General features: G+C 51.9%; 1 protein-coding gene across 1 annotated transcript in view; it reads right to left on the bottom strand.

The window, feature by feature from the left end:
• Positions 1-7,224: 7,224 nt before the first annotated feature.
• CMTM7 (CKLF like MARVEL transmembrane domain containing 7) overlaps positions 7,225-12,570 on the bottom strand; it is a 52,221-nt gene continuing 46,875 nt past the window's right edge. The window contains exons 4-5 of the mRNA XM_056129599.1: positions 10,698-10,779; positions 7,225-7,783 (exon numbers count right to left, since the gene is read on the bottom strand). Coding sequence (XP_055985574.1) covers positions 7,770-7,783; positions 10,698-10,779 — 96 coding nt within the window. The 3' untranslated portion in view covers positions 7,225-7,769. The remainder of the gene's footprint in view (positions 7,784-10,697; positions 10,780-12,570) is intronic.

The following is a 12,570-nucleotide window of genomic DNA, read 5'->3' as shown; positions in this document are numbered from 1 at the left end:
TGTTCATATCTTTGTAGTTCCTTTTTTTTTTTAACAGAAGCATGTTGCTGAGTGCAAGCTTGCCTCCCCTCCCTCCCCCTCTAGCTTTTGGGCTCTGGCCTTGAAGGGTGGGTGTCCAGAGACCTACACTGTGGGTCTGCCCATGGATGGTGGCAAGGGAGCAGAGCAGTGACGGCCGTTCCTGGGCATGGCTGTCCCTCCTGGGACCATTAGAATACACATAGAATCGACATTTTTAAAGCCCTGTGAAGAATCACAAAAGAATGCTAGGACTAAGCGCCTTCAGATACTAACAGAGCAGCAAATTTGGACTCTCCACCACATTTCTTGACCTGGTTAACAATGCTGAAAACAAAATGTACCCATTCTCTTTCAGACTGTTGAGTGATTAGAAAAGGGTGAGGTAAACTAGGGTGGTTTTGGTAAACAACTATTTGTGTAGTGTGCAGAAATCCCTGCCTCCGGCCTGGGTGAGAATAACAAAGTCTTTATAGCATCAAGAGCTCCCTGGAATCTGTACATTCTTTTGCTTTTTGCTTTGTCTTGTCTTTTTTGTTTTATTTTTTGTTTTTTGAGCCACACCCAGCAATGCTCAGGGATTGCTTCTGGCTCTGCACTCAGGGATCACTCCTGGCAGTGCTCAGGCGGCCATATGGAAAGCTGGGGATCAAACCCAGGCCAGATGTATGCCATGCAGGGGCCTTACCCGCTGTACTCTCTCCAACCCCCAAATCTCATTACATGGATTTTCTTTGTTTTGGAGCAAATACACTTGGCAGTACCTAGCTTTGCACTCAGGAATTATTTCTGGGGGCTGGAGCAATAGTACAGCGGGTAGAGTGTTTGCCTTGCATGGGGCTGACCTGGGTTCAATTCCCAGCATCCCATATGGTCCCCTGAGCACCGTGAGGGGTAATTTCTGAGCCAGGAGTAACCCCTGTGCATTGCCAGGTGTGACCCAAAAAGAAAAAAAATTTACTTCTGGTGCTTCTCAGGGGACTATAGGGGAACCTGGGATTGAACCCAGGTTGGCTACGTGCAAGACAAAGTAGGGCCTGCTATACTGTCACTCTGGGCCTACTTTATCTTTGGGTTGGGGGGCCACACCCAGATGTTCTCAGGGACCACTTCTGGTGGTTCTCAGAGGGACTTTGTGAATTGCTGGTGATCAAACGGGGGTCAGCCACATGCACGGATAACGCCTAAACCTCTTACTATCTCTCTGGCCCCATGTGTTTAGATGAAGAGCACTATATACTACATAGTCAGTTGCAAAGAACCAAAGCAACTAACTCTTAAATAGTAAGGAAAAGTTATTTCACAAGAAGTCTGGGCGTGGGTGGAGCCATACTGCAGCGGGTATTATCTCGCACATGTCTTGCACATGGCTGACCCAGGTTCAAGTCCCCTCCATCACATGGTTCTTTGAGCCCTGTCAGGAGTGCTCCCTGAGCAACGCTGGGTATGGCCCCCCAAAACCAACAGAACAAAGTGTGGGTAGGGCAGTTCCATGACTGGTGGCTCAGGCATCAGCAGAACTTTCCAGTGCTTTCCATGCCCATCTGTCTCCTGTGACTCCCTATCCACAGCATTGACCTATGCCAGGAGTGGAGAATGCTGGGCCCATGGATGTATAAGGCCAGTGAGGATATGAGTTCTGGCCCCGATGCAATGCTGCTGTGTGGCTGCCTGTGCCTGGCCTGCCTGTATTGTATGCCCCATGAATAATGATGTTATACACAACCGAATGGCCCTGGGCAGGAAAGGCTCCCCACCCCTGATCTGTCTATAGTGGCTGCCTGTGGCAGTCTGCCTGTATTGTATGGCCCGTGAATAGTGATATAAACAACCATATGGCCCTGGGCAGGAAAGGCTCCCCACCCCTGATGGAGCTGTAGTGACAACATCACATCTGCTCCCATAGCAGGACTTGAAGCCAAATGACATATGACATTGTTAATTGTTCTGTATCTCTGAAGTTCCTTTTTTTTTTTTTTTTGGCTCATTTTGGTTTGAGGGGGCTTAATAGCACAGTGGTAGGGCGTTTTCCTTGCACGCAGCCAGCCTGGCCGAGCCGGGTTCGATTCCTCCGCCCCTCGCGGAGAGCCTGGCAAGCTACCTAGAGTATCTTGCCCACATGGCAGAGCCTGGCAAACTACCCGTGACGTATTCAATATGCCAAGCACAGTAACAACAAGTCTCAAAATGGAGACGTTACTGGGCCTGTTTGAGCAAATCGATGAATAATGGGAGGACAGTTTGTTTGTTATTTGGTTTGGGGGCCACACCCAGCTGTGCTCAGGACTTACTCATGGCTCTGTACTCAGGGATCACTCCTGTGGTGCGTGGAGAACCGTATGGGATGCTAAGGATGGAAGCCGGGTCACTGCTTGCAAGGCAAGCTGTACTGTGTTTGGGTGAAGAGCTTGAGACCAATAATCACCAGCCCTAAGGGCTTCCTTTCTCCCAGAAACCCCTCGGTGGGCTTCACCTATTTGCCTTATTAGAGGACATTAGCTCCTTGTCTCTACATCACTTACTGTAATTTTTGTCAGTGATTGGTTCCCAGCCATCAAGTTCTTCCCATTAGGCTGTGAAGAGCCTGGAAGAGCGTTGCCTTCTGCTACCTGAATGAAACTGGTTTTGTTGGCCTGTGGAAGGTCCATTTGGGTTGGGGGTGGGAGGTCAACAGTTTCTGTCATAAGTGTGTGTTAGGGCTTGTGCCTTAAATAGAAACAAAATTTCCAGTTTGATTTTTTTTGTTGTTTTGGTTTGGTATGCCAAAAACAGGAACAACAACAAAACATTAACAAGCCTCACATGGAGATGTTACTGGTGCCCCTTTAGGCAAATCGATAAACAATGGGAGGACAGCGCTACATTGCTACAGTGCTTGTTTTGGTAAAATGATGGCCCCAAAACAATTTAACATGGGAAAATTGACTTTATAAAGTGACATTGAGGGGCTGGAGTGATAGCACAGCGGGTAGGGCGTTTGCCTTGTATGACCCGGGTTCGATTCCCAGCATCCCACATGGTCCCCTGAGCACTGCCAGGAGTGATTTTTGAGTGCAAAGCCAGGAGTAACCCCTGTGCGTTGCCAGGTGTGACCCAAAAAGCCAAAAAAAAAAAAGTGACATCATTGATGGGGCCGGAGTGGTAGTACAACAGGTAGGACACTTGCTTTGCATGTATTGGACGTGGGTTGGATCCCCAGCATCCTATAAGGTCCTCTGAGCACTGCCAGAAGTAATACCTGAGTGCAGAGCCAGGAGTAAGCCCTGAATATGGCCAGGTGTGGTCCTGCCATCCCCAATAAAAGTGACGTTGCACTATAACGTCACTTAGTTTCAGATGTGCATCATTGTCAGTCATGCCTGAGTGCACCACCTCGAGTTCTCCACGGAGGGCGCCGTTCTCTCCCTCAGATGGTGTCAGCGGGCTCCTCTCTCCTCTTCCCTTTCCCTTCTGCTAGCCACTAGTGAGCATCATAGTCCAAAAGTTTATTTTTGTTTTACTTCCTCGGCTATCTCTCTGTGCCATGAGTGAATTTATTTTTTACTGACTTACGCCTGTAAGTCGTACAGTGCATTTTTCCGAGGGGGAACTCGACTGCCAAGTTTAAAAACTGTAGTTTCCACGTGGATGCTGCCTACTGGGTGTCTGTTGGCTTGTACCATACCTCTCATGCAGTCTAGAGTCAGACTGAAGGGCTGAGGCTTATTGGGAGGTCCAGGACATGAATGACTTTTGGGGGCGCTGGGCAAGGAGTGTAGGTCACGCCCTGCAGTGCTCACTCAGTGCCCTGGTGCTCTACTCTGAGGGACCCGTGGTGGTGGTGGACACCAAACCTGGGTCAGTGCCTTACACCTTGTATTGTCTCTTCTGCCCCAACAGTTGCTATAATGACAGGAATTTTGTAAAAGGAAAATTTTGTTTTGTGGGGGACATATCCAGCAGTGCTCAGGGCTCATTCCTGGTATAGGGTGCAAGGGTTCAGTTGGGTTGGCTGTCTGCAAAGATCTCGGCCCTAAAGCAATGCATGTAGTTACGCTAGAGTGACAGCTCAAAAAGAGGTGGTGAGGGACTGGAGAGATAGCACAGCAGGTAGGGCGTTTGCCTTGCACGTGGCCGACCCGAGTTCGATTCCCAGCATCCCATATGGTCCCCTGAACATCGCCAGTACTAACTCCTGGGTGCAGAGCCAGGAGTAACCCCAGTGCATCTGTGCATCGCCAGGCCGGGTGTGACCCAAAAAGCAAAAAAAAAAAAAAAAAGGTGGTGAGTGTGTGTGAGTGATAGTATAGCAGGTAGGGCACTTGCTTTGCACGCGGTTCATCCGGGAGTGATTCCCGAGTGCAGGGCAAGAGAGATGTGAGTAAGAGAAGCGGGAGCAACACAGAAGCAATGAGAGATTTGACAGCTAGAAGTAGCTGATAGGGACCACTAGTGCCACGCTGATGACATGAGAAAACGGGTATAAAGAGGGGCTGGAGTGATAATGCAGCAGGCAGGGCGTTTGCCTTGCATGTGGCCGTCCTGGGTTCAATCCCCGACATCCCATCTGGTCCTCCGAGCACTTCTAGGAGTAATTTCTGAGTGCAGAGCCCAGGAGGAACCCCTGAGCATTGCTGGGCGTGGCCCCCAAACAAAACAAAGCTAGTAGGGAGAAAGGGCCACGCGTGGATCAGTCTCAGTGTGCGAGGGTGTGGGGCACCAACGACTGTGACTAGACTGCATGCATCTGAGGTCAGAGGTGCAGCGGCTGCTCCGAATCTGAACGTGGAATCCTTCCGTTGTGCCTCACCTGCCACTTCCCAGCTCGGACCCTGCCCGGCAGGGTCGGCGTTGCTCCCCGCTGGCCACTAGGGGGCGGCGCTGCTCTCCGCTGGCCACCAGGGGCTAACGTTACTCCCACTGGTTAGCAGGGGCCGGCGCTGCTCCCCACCTGTCACCAGAGGGCGCCGCTGCTCCTCGCCGGCCACCAGGCGGCGGCTCTGCTCGGTTTTGGGCTGCGGCAGGGGACCCTGGGAGGCCCCGGATTCTGGAGGAAGCAGCTGCTCCCCCTGGGGCCCCCCGCGGCTTCCGCCTGACTTCCGGGGCGACACCCTGCCCTGCCACAGGCCCGGGTGGGACCGCACCGTGGGACTCGGGGGTTTGCATGGTCATAGCGCAGTCATGTGCCGTGGTCACCCTGGGCCACATTTGTCCAGAACGTGCAGACCCCCGTGTCTCCGAGCTCGTGCAGCTCACACAGGAGTTTGAGCTGTCTAGGCGGCGTGCAGGGTGGGATGCAGGCTCAGTGCACCTGCCCCGCGGCCCCCACGCTGCACTGGTGAGCCAGCGACTCTCAGTCTTACAGGATGTTCTCTGCACGGCCCCGTGCAATTCTACGAAAAGCTGTCATCGTGTTCTTTCATTCGTGAATTATTTTTGTTGTTAGCCTACACCCGGTAGTGCTCAGCGCTTATTCCTGACTGTGCTCAGGGATCACTCCTGGCGAGGTTGAGGGACCACAAGGGATATCCAGGAACAAACCCTGGTCAGCGCGTGCACAGCAAGGGCCTCACCTGCTGTTTCATCTCTCTGGTTCTGAAGCATTTGTTTTGGGGCCACACCCAGCGCTGGGGTTCTTCTGACTGTGCACCCAGCAGTCACTCCTGGCAGAGTTTGGGCGGGGTGGAGAAGTCTCTCGGGACCGTGTAGGCCATGCCCAACATTTTTTGTTTTTTTTGGGGGGGGTCACACCTGGCGATGCACAGGGGTTACTCCTGGATTTGCACTCAGGAGTTAACTCCTGGCAGTGCTCAGGGGACCATATGGGATGCTGGGAATCGAACCCGGGTCGGCCGCGTGCAAGGCAAATGCCCTACCCGCTGTGCTATCGCTCCAACCCCCCCAACAATTTATTTATTTTTTTTGCTTTTTGGGTCACACCCGGCAACGCACAGGGGTTACTCCTGGCTCTGCATTCAGGAGTTACTCCTGGTGGTGCCCAGGGAACCATATGGGATGCTGGGAATCGAACCCGGGTTGGCAGTATGCAAGGCAAACACCCTACCCGCTGTGCTATTTCTCCAGCACCTCCCCCCAACATTTTTTAAAGCAGAGAAACACCCCTTGTCAATCTTATTTATGAAACCCCATAAGATAAGAAATGATATGAAAATCATCTATTTCCATGGATAACATATTTTTGCTATTTAACTTGGCCTGGAATAATGGGGCTCCTTTGTAAAGAGCCGAGGCTGAGGCTGTGGCCTCCTCTTGGCTTTGCCTCTGTTTAGCTGTGCTAGGGCAGGAGTTACTGGTGGCGACCCCCCCTACCCCACCCCCACCCTTCTGTTGCTTTCCCCTCCTCTCCCCTGCCCTCCCTTCCTTTCCCTTCCCTTTATGGGCCTGGGTGCTTGGTGCTGGGCTGGTTCCCTGCGGTGCTTCTGCCCTCTGAGCCTTCTCACAGCTCACAGAGCAGAGGCAGGGGTGGCAGAGCCAGCATTTCTGGTGGGGGGCTGCAGCTCTGGTGGAGGACTTCGGCTCTGCAGGAGGCAGGCCCAGGTCCTTGTCAGCGCCTGGGGTTGACAGCAGGAGCGGGGGTCTGAAATGCCATCACAGGTAATACCCCATCTGCCCTGCCTCCAGGACAGCTGAAACTTGCTTCTCCCTTCAGAGAAGAGGCCTGGGCTGTGCGTCCACAGGGAAAGGCTGGCTCTGTGGCCTGGTCCCCCTCTAGGCTGAGGCTCCTCCTGGCTCTGTGCTCAGGGGTCTCTTAGAACGGATACTCCACCAGGGATATGAACCGTGCAAGGCCAACACTTGAACCCCCCACTGGACCTTTACACACTAAGCCCCCACGGACCATTTGTGTTCTGTCTCTGAGTGGTGCTGGCTCTGGCCACATCACACACGTGGAACCACAGAGCTTGTTCTTGGGGGTCCGACTGAGCCCATGGAAGCTGTCAAGCTCCGGTGCCACACTGTGGAGGGTGGGGTGTGTGTGTGTGTGCAGACCTTGAACTGCTCGGAGCTGGCTGTGGGCACCCAGGCTCCCACCCCAGCCTCATTTTACTTTGAAACAACATGCAAATCTCCAGAAATCAGTCTTCCTGGCCTTTTCTGCTTCTCATCCCCCAAGAGGCGGAGGGTTCCCCCCTACCCGCAGCGAATCCCCAGGGAGATTTGGGGCCTCTGCTGGTACGTTTAAGCAGAAAAATCCCTCTGAACCCGCCAAGTCAATCTTTTATTTAGAAACACAAATGTACAAAGAACAACGCAGAGAGGTGAGGCCTCCTGCCTTTCTGCCTGGGCACAGACTGACCACATGAGGCTTCCACGGCGGCCCCCCTTTGCGAAAGTGGGTGTCCTTGGACCAGACATCCACGCGAGAGATGTGGGGGAGAGGGGGGTTGGCGGATCTGTTATGCTGTGAACTTAGGTGGTGGGCGCCAGGAAGTTGGCAGGTGGGTGGTGGATGCGGGGTGTCCTCCCTGGACCAAGTGGCTCCGGGCTCCCGAGACGGTCCTGAGAGTAGGAGGGAGGGGCCAGGGTTCCACCTGCCCAGCCAGGTCTTTCCCAGACAGGAATGTTCTGGAAGGCTGCAGAAAGAGGCTTGGGAGTCCGGGACGGTGACGGTCCCCTTCCTGCACACTGGCCTGAGCAGGACTTTGGCATAGGCACGCAGGTTCAGATGTCTTTTCCTGGGGGTACTGCACCCCGCCGCTCTGGGGCTGTTGACCTTCGGGTTCTGCCGAGCCTTCTGGGACAGGGCGGAGTCACACGGCTGCATCTTGGGAGGAAAAGGCAAAGTCAGCACGGCTTGTGGGCAGGACCCGCCCAGGGCCCAGAGGCCCTCCTAAGCCCTTCCAGCCTGCAAGTGGCATCTCTGGCTCTATTTGTGCATGCAGGAACCCCAGGCTGGGGGACCATGTGGTGATAGGGTCTGACCCAGGGCTTCCGCATGCAATCGATATACCAGCCCATTCAGTTATCCTCCCCGGTTCTATTTTACTCAATTTTTATTATTATTATTTTTTTAATGCTGGAGATTGAACCCAGGGCTTCACACATGCAAGGCAAGTGTTCTACTATTAAGGCACATCCTCACACATGCAAGGCAAGTGTCCTACTACTACTAAGCCACATCCTATTTTTATTCTTTAAAAGATACACTCTAGAGAGAGTACTGCGGGCGGGGTCCTTTGCCTTGCATACAGCCAATCTGGATTTGATCCCCAGCATCCCCTATGGTACCCAGCACTGCCAGGAGTAATTCCTCCGTGCTGACCTGGAGTAGTCCCTGTGGCTCACAAAACCAAAACTAAACTAAAAGTAAAATACACTCTAGAGGGTCAAAGATAATACAGTGGGTAGGGGGCTGCCTTGCATGCAGCTGACTTGGGTTCTAGCCCTGGTACCTGCACATGATCCCTGAGTGCAGAGCCAGGAGTAAGCCCTGAGCATCTGGGTGTGACCCCCTCCCCAACAAAACAAAAATACACACAAACACAGACACAGATATACACACACACATACCGACACACAGACACACACACACACAGACACACACACACACACACACACACACACACACCACTAGAGCGGGGGCAGCAGCAGGTTGTATTTTGCCTTGGAAGAGCCCAGGTTTGGTCCTTGGCACAGTCCCCAAACCACCACTGCTGTGGCCCCAAAACCAAACGAAACACAAAACTTTAAAAGAAAAAATCTAAACATGAAAAAAAAAATTTTAAACAGTTCAGAGGGGACTCCCATTCATGGACGCACTCCAGGTTTATTCTCAGGCGTCACTCATTTCTCAGTGCTCAGGAGTGGCTCATTTCTTAGTGCTCTCATTCCCAGCAGTGCTGGGGCTCACACCGGAGCCGCCCATGGGGAAACCACATGCTCTGTCCCTTGAACTCTCTCCTGACCTTCAGAGACAGTTTTAACTCCTTTGGCTGTTTCTTCTGGAGATTCACCCATAATTTTAAGAAACCTCTTGTCACCAACGTTGATAGAGTTGCCACCTGGGAACATCACTTGTTTGTTGCTTACCTTCTCTATTTTCATCATGTGTTTCTCTTTTCCTTAAATAGCTGTCCTGGGTGGGTTATGACTGCCGTGTTTTTGTGTCTTCACAGAATTGTGTAGCCACAATGGCAGAAGATTCTCTCCCTTTTTTTTTTTTTTTTTTGCTTTTTGGGTCATATCTGGCAATGCACAGAGATTTCTCCTGGCTCTGCACTCAGGAACTACTCCTGGCGGTGCTTGGGGGACTGTATGAAATGCTGGGAATTGAACCCAGGTCAGCTGTGTGCAAGGCAAATGCCCTATCCGCTGTGCTATCGCTCCAGCCCCAAGATTCTCTTTTTAAAGATGTTTATTACTTAAGATTGTATTGATTTACCAGTGGTTTGCAAAACTTTATTTTTAGAACACTTGGTTCACTCATAAAGAAACTCTGTGCCCATCAGTGCACGCCCAAGATTCTATCTCCCCAGCCCTAAGCAACTAACTTACTTCCTGTGTCTATGGGCTTGTCCAGAATAGAAATGTGACCCTCGCAGTGAGGTCCTGTGTGTCTAGCTCTGTTCACTGGGGGCAATGGGCCTGCCAGCAATTCCCACAAGGAAACAAGCTCTGAGCAGACCACCCTTCTGCAGAGTCCCTCGAGAACATAATGAACACAAGGGTATTTTTAATCCTTTTTTTTTTTTGGTGGTAGGGGGAAGGTGTACCTGCCTATGCTCACAGCTTACTCCTCACGCTGCGCTCAGGAGTCACTCCTGGTGGCCTTGGGGGACCTAGATTGGATGCATGCAAGACCTTACTGCTATACTGCCTCTCCAACCTCCTAATGCTTTTTTTGTGGGGGAGGGGGCGGCACACACAATATTCAGGGGTTACTCCTGACTCTGCACTCATGAATTACCCCTGGTGGTGCTTGGGGACCATATGGGGTGCCAGGGATCAAACCAGGTAGGCCACATCTAAGGGAAGCATCCACTTGCTCTACTATGGCCCCAGCCCCATCCTAATGCATTTTTTTTTTTTTAAGAGAAGTGCCAGAACAAACAAAGAAGTGAATAAGTCAAGACAGCTGCTCTAGGGGCTGGAGCAATAGTACAGCGGGTAGGGCATTTGCCTTGCATGTGGCCGACCCAGGTTCAATTCCCAGCATCCCATAGGGTCCCCTGAGCACAACCAGAAGTAATTCCTGAGTGCATGAGCCACGAGTAACCCCTGTGCATCGCTGGGTGTGACCCCAAAAGAAAAAACAAAACAAAACAAAACAAACAAAAAAAAGCCAGATAGCTGCTCCAGTTCATCAATTTTGCCTCTAGGAATTCACTAAAATGATAACAAAATGATAGTTTTTTTTTTCTTCCTACCCATTTATGCCTATGCACTGTGCTATTGCTCCAGCCCAGTGGGTGAGACCAAGAAACCCAAGAGGGGTCTTCAGGCCCCCCGGACACTGCTGGGGAGGCATTCTCTCCCCTCCCCCCCCACAAAGAAAGCTTTGCCTCACCAGAGGCTGAGTTGTTAGTCCCTGAGTATGGTGCAAAAGGGATGAGAGTGGGGGTTTTGGGTCTTGGCGTCTGCGCATCCCTCCTCTCTATACCTAGGTTACTCTGTGGATCAGCTCTAGGCTCCATGGCCTGGTCCCAAGCAGATGCCAGTTTCCGAGTGACCAGACTCACCTGTGGTCTGAGTGACGCATGAAATCTTGTAAAACATCCAGACGCTCGCCATGCACAGGAAGGTGGCCACAAACCCAAAGATCTGACCGGAGAGAGGAAGGAACATTTTATTTATATATGTAATTTTTTTGTGGACGGAACATTCTAGAGCAGGCCTGTTCCCCTGGGCTCCTGCTGAGGCCTGCTGGAGGGAGCTAGGGGTCTCCCACACAATCCTCCCTCTGGTCCTCACTCAGGCACAAAGGTGCCCTATTCCCCACAAAACCTTGGGGGCCGATCCCCCTGGGGCCTGTTCTCCATACTGTCCCTCCCTCCTACCGACGTACCCCCGCTGTTGTATTTTCATTATCCTGAAAGATCAAAGAAGGAAAAGGTGGGATTCTAAGTTTTGCTTTGGATTTTAAAAATGCCATTCTTCAGGGGCTGCAGAGATAGAGTACAGTAGGTAAGGTGCTTGTTGCCTTGCATGAAGCTGACCTGAGTTCAATCCCCAGCACCCCAGGTGGTCCCAGACTCCTTCAGGGGTGATCCTTCAGCTCACAGGAGAAAACCCTGAGCACAGCTGGGTATGGCCCCAACAACCAAAATCAATTTTTTTTTTTTAATAAAGAGGGACCAGGGCAATAGTACCCTGCTTAGTGTGGTGACCAACCCCCTCTCTCAAAAAAAAAGGCCAAAAAAAATGTGTCACTCTTCAAAAGGGCTTTATCATGGAGGTGATTCTGCTCATGCCACATGTTTTAAAAAAATTTTTATTAGTGAATCACCGTGAGGTAGTTACAGACTTACAAACTTTTGTGCTTGCGTTTCAGTCATACAATGACCGAGTACCCATCCCTCCATCAGTGCCATTTTTCCACCACCAATGGTCCCAGCATCCCTACCCCCACCCCCTACCCCATCCCCTTCACCCCACCTCGCCTCTGAGTCATGTTACATTCTTATTTTGCTTTTTGGGCCACATTCAATAATGCTTAGGGGTTACTCCTGACTCTGAACTCAGGAATTACTCCTGGCGGTGCTCGGGGGACCACATGAGATGCCGGGGATTGAACCCGGGTGCCAGGCAAATGCCCTCCCTACTATATTATTGCTCTGGCCATTATGCCTCATTCTTGATGGTGCTCTGCTGTCCGATAGCACAGTGGGTAAGGTGTTTGCCTTGCACGTGGTTGACCCAGTCAGCCCAGGTTCGATTCCTCCGCCCCTCTTGGAGAGCCCGGCAAGCCATCGAGAGTATCTCCCCTGCCTGGCAAAGCCTGTCAAGCTACCTGTGACGTATTCGATATGCCAAACACAGTAACAAGAAGTCTCACAATGGAGATGGTACTGGGCCTGCTCGAGCAAATCAGTGAACAACGGGAGGACAGTGCAATGCAGTGCAGTGCTCTGCTGTCTGGCTTTCCTGCTGAGTGGCCCTGGGTAGAGGCCGTCACTTGGACTTAAGCACATTCTAGACAATGTGCGGGTAGTACCCCTTTCTTCCCGAGGGGTGGCCTAGTGCTCACATGGGAAATGGGGCCCCTGGACAGACCACTAGAACAGAGAAGAAAGGGCATTGCCAGGGGCTCAGGTAGCAGGTACAGCTGGGAGCAGATGACAGGCGGTGTTTAAGGTCTGGTTTGTTTTTTTTTTTCTTTTTGGGTCACACCCAGCGATACACAGGGGTTACTCCTGGCTCATGCACTCAGGAATTACTCCTGGCGGTGCTCGGGGGACCATATGGGCTCCTGGGAATAGAACCCAGGTCGGCCGCATGCAAGGCAAACGCCCTACCTGCTGTGCTATTGCTCCAGCCCAGGTCTATTTTTATTTCCACCCTGGTTTACACAAGCAGCTGCCCCTGCCACCCCCCTTAACACCCCCCCCTCCC

This window comes from Sorex fumeus, unplaced genomic scaffold, assembly GCF_029834395.1.
Source record: "Sorex fumeus unplaced genomic scaffold, SorFum_2.1 ptg000072l, whole genome shotgun sequence".
Lineage (NCBI taxonomy): Eukaryota > Metazoa > Chordata > Mammalia > Eulipotyphla > Soricidae > Sorex > Sorex fumeus.
Note: the sequence above shows the minus strand (reverse complement) of the source record. Positions and strands in the feature narration are given on the sequence as shown.